This window comes from Buceros rhinoceros, unplaced genomic scaffold (genome assembly GCF_000710305.1).
Source record: "Buceros rhinoceros silvestris isolate BGI_N320 unplaced genomic scaffold, ASM71030v1 scaffold45576, whole genome shotgun sequence".
Taxonomy (NCBI): Eukaryota; Metazoa; Chordata; class Aves; order Bucerotiformes; family Bucerotidae; genus Buceros; species Buceros rhinoceros.
Window position 1 is genome coordinate 2,698 of NW_010417769.1, and position 2,708 is coordinate 5,405.

At 41.1% G+C, this 2,708-nt stretch overlaps 1 protein-coding gene across 1 annotated transcript; it reads left to right on the forward strand.

Annotated features, from left to right (window-relative positions):
* Positions 1-298: 298 nt before the first annotated feature.
* On the forward strand, positions 299-800 carry LOC104495324 (wings apart-like protein homolog; the record flags this gene model as incomplete). Its single annotated transcript, XM_010138278.1, has 1 exon — positions 299-800. A coding segment is annotated over exon 1 (502 nt), but the record flags the coding sequence as incomplete, so codon positions are not given.
* Between the last annotated feature and the right edge of the window lie 1,908 nt (positions 801-2,708).

Genomic DNA, 2,708 nt, shown 5'->3' on the forward strand with positions numbered 1-2,708 from the left:
TATAAATGGGCAAGTAACTGAATGTGGAGTTAAGTTGGTAGATATGTTACTTGCCACAGGAACTTCGGACATTATGACATGCACATGTAAATGAGCGCAGTCTGTAGGAAGAAGCAGGTGATGTATCTGTTGCTCGTGTGAAGTGGGCATGCCCGGTGCTTGTAGGCCCATCAAAGGATGAAAGGGCAATCATTGTACTAAAAACTGGTGAATTTATGTTTCTTCTTTTTTTTTTTTTTTTTTTTTTTTTTTTTTTTTTTTTTTTTTTTCTGACAGAGAATATGAAACAGGAGCCAAAATGACCTCCCGATTTGGAAAGACCTACAGCCGGAAAGGGGGAAACGGCAGTTCCAAGTTTGACGAAGTGTTTTCCAACAAACGGACCACCCTGAGTACAAAATGGGGAGAAACCACCTTCATGGCCAAGTTAGGACAGAAGAGGCCCAGTGTCAAACCTGATATTTCTGAAGTTCCTAAAAAACCCAGAGTCGAAGAGGAGGTAACAGAGGATCCATTTGGGTTTGACAGTGATGAAGAGTCTCTTCCTGTGTCTTCAAAGAACGTGTCACAGGCTAAAAGCTCCTCTCAGCTGGAACCTGGCGAAGTCACTCAGTCTGAGGACTTCACTCCTCTACTTGAAGCTAACAGCAGAATTAATCAGCCAGACAGTGGAGAAAACGTTGTGTCCAGCAAGTGCATAACTTCTGACAATACTGTTCCTCTTGTAAAAGAAAAGAGCACAAGCAAAACGGCGGAGGATGGAGAAGGCAAAGGCGGCAGCGCTAAACTTGGAACCGCAGGTACGCTTGCTCAATCCTCCAGACTGTTCTGGTGCGCTTGGCACCCGAATCCTTACCTCTGCAAATGGGGATAGGGGGCTTCAGATTCAGCATGGTGTGTTAGTCCAGCTCCAAGAGAATGGAGTAATAACCTGCCTGTTCTAAAATCTGCGCTGAGCTCAGTGCACTCGTGTGTTTTGAACGCGCGGTGTTTTCAGGAGCGATGAGGTGGTGGTGGTGAAATGCTTTATTCTTGCGTTGCTGGCTTTATTTTAGTATGGGGACACAGTTACTACCATACTAGTGCAGATACCGCGTACAACACACCTGACCCAATTATTTGGATGTAAAAAGTAGTTTTCTGAACTTCAGTTGCATAAAGGTGTATTATTTCTTTTTTATTAGCATGTCTCAATCGATGTGTACGTACAGAGCTTCAGACCTACAGGAGAGAATTCTGTCAAACTTCGTTTAGGGGCTGCTTTTAGTGTCTGAATTAAAGATACTTTCGTACTTCTGAAAGGGAATTCACAAACCCCATGGAGCTGAACATCGCTGTAATTTTGTTCAGATCGTTCTTAGACAAGATCAGATGTGATTTTATCTCATTAGAAGTTTTCATATAACGGGCTGATGAAACTGCAGCTTCTAAAATTGGGCAGAAGATCACATTAGGTGGACCTTGATGAAGATGACACCTGCTGACTTGCTCTGAGTTATTGTAATCAACTTTAATGAGGAGAATTTATGTAACTTAGGATTCTCATGTGTAGTTAACTTAACCCAAGGATGCAGAATTTGAGTGGACTTGTTCAGCTGTCATACAGTGGACAAGAAGATACTGAACAGAGTAAGAAATGCATAGCTCAGTTACTTACAAGATTATTTTACTAGTGATTATAATTCATCAAAACTCAGGAAATATTGAACTGTAGTGTGACAGACACATGGGTGAAATGTGTAGTTGTCTTTTGATCTTACTCTTATTGTTGCTGCTGAGATATTTCTTGTTCTAATATGGTTTTCTGCAGTTTCTTTAACTGTAAGTATCACCTTTGGGCTAGAAATACAATTTATGTTTTGCTAAGTTTGAGTATAGTCGTCTTAAGAGATTGCATAGTTTCATCGCCCAGTATTTACAAGGAGAAGAAATAGTAATGAGTTTCCTTGGTTGTTAATTAGAGATTGTATCTGAGCAGGTTTTTCAGTGGAGGGGTTTCATGTGGAAAAGCTTGGTTAGAACAGTGTTATTTAGGTTGGAAAAGAAAATGTGAAAACTGCTGGGAGAAAATGCGAGGGAGCTCTGAAAATTCATACTACATGAAAGGCCAAGGCGAACAGACTTTACAGTTTCATTGGTGCTTCATGGTTCCAGCATTGTGGAGAATAATAAAATACATTATTTAGCACAGAAGAGCTTTTTGATTTGATGCTTATTTAAATTCTAGAACTCCTTGTTATACAATCCTGTATACGCTATAAATCTATATGGCTCTGGAAGGAAGGAGGCTGGTGAGTCTTGGTGGGTAAGTCCATCAGTGGCTGCTGAGTGTGATGGTGGTCTGGATGCAGAGGGGGAGGCTGAAGGAATTCTGTTCCTGCCTGCTTTCTTGAAGTATTTTTTACTGACTTCAATTCAGCCAGAAGCAGTGAAGGGCAAGGTGGAGCTTGGTGTGATGATGCTGGTCTTTCAGAATCTGTCACATTCTGCATACACCCAGTCCAACGAAGATGAAAACCCACTGCATAGCTTTATCCAGAAAGTTCAGCTGAGGATGAATCTTTGAAAAACATCCTAGGAGCGCCTTTAAGTAAGGGTAAGGGAAGTTTTGCTGATAGCGTTTGTTTTGGACAGTTGCTCTAAATTAAACTGAATGGTTTAAGCAGCTATTATGCTGATCTCAGGTAAATGAAAGCTGCCTCTGAGTA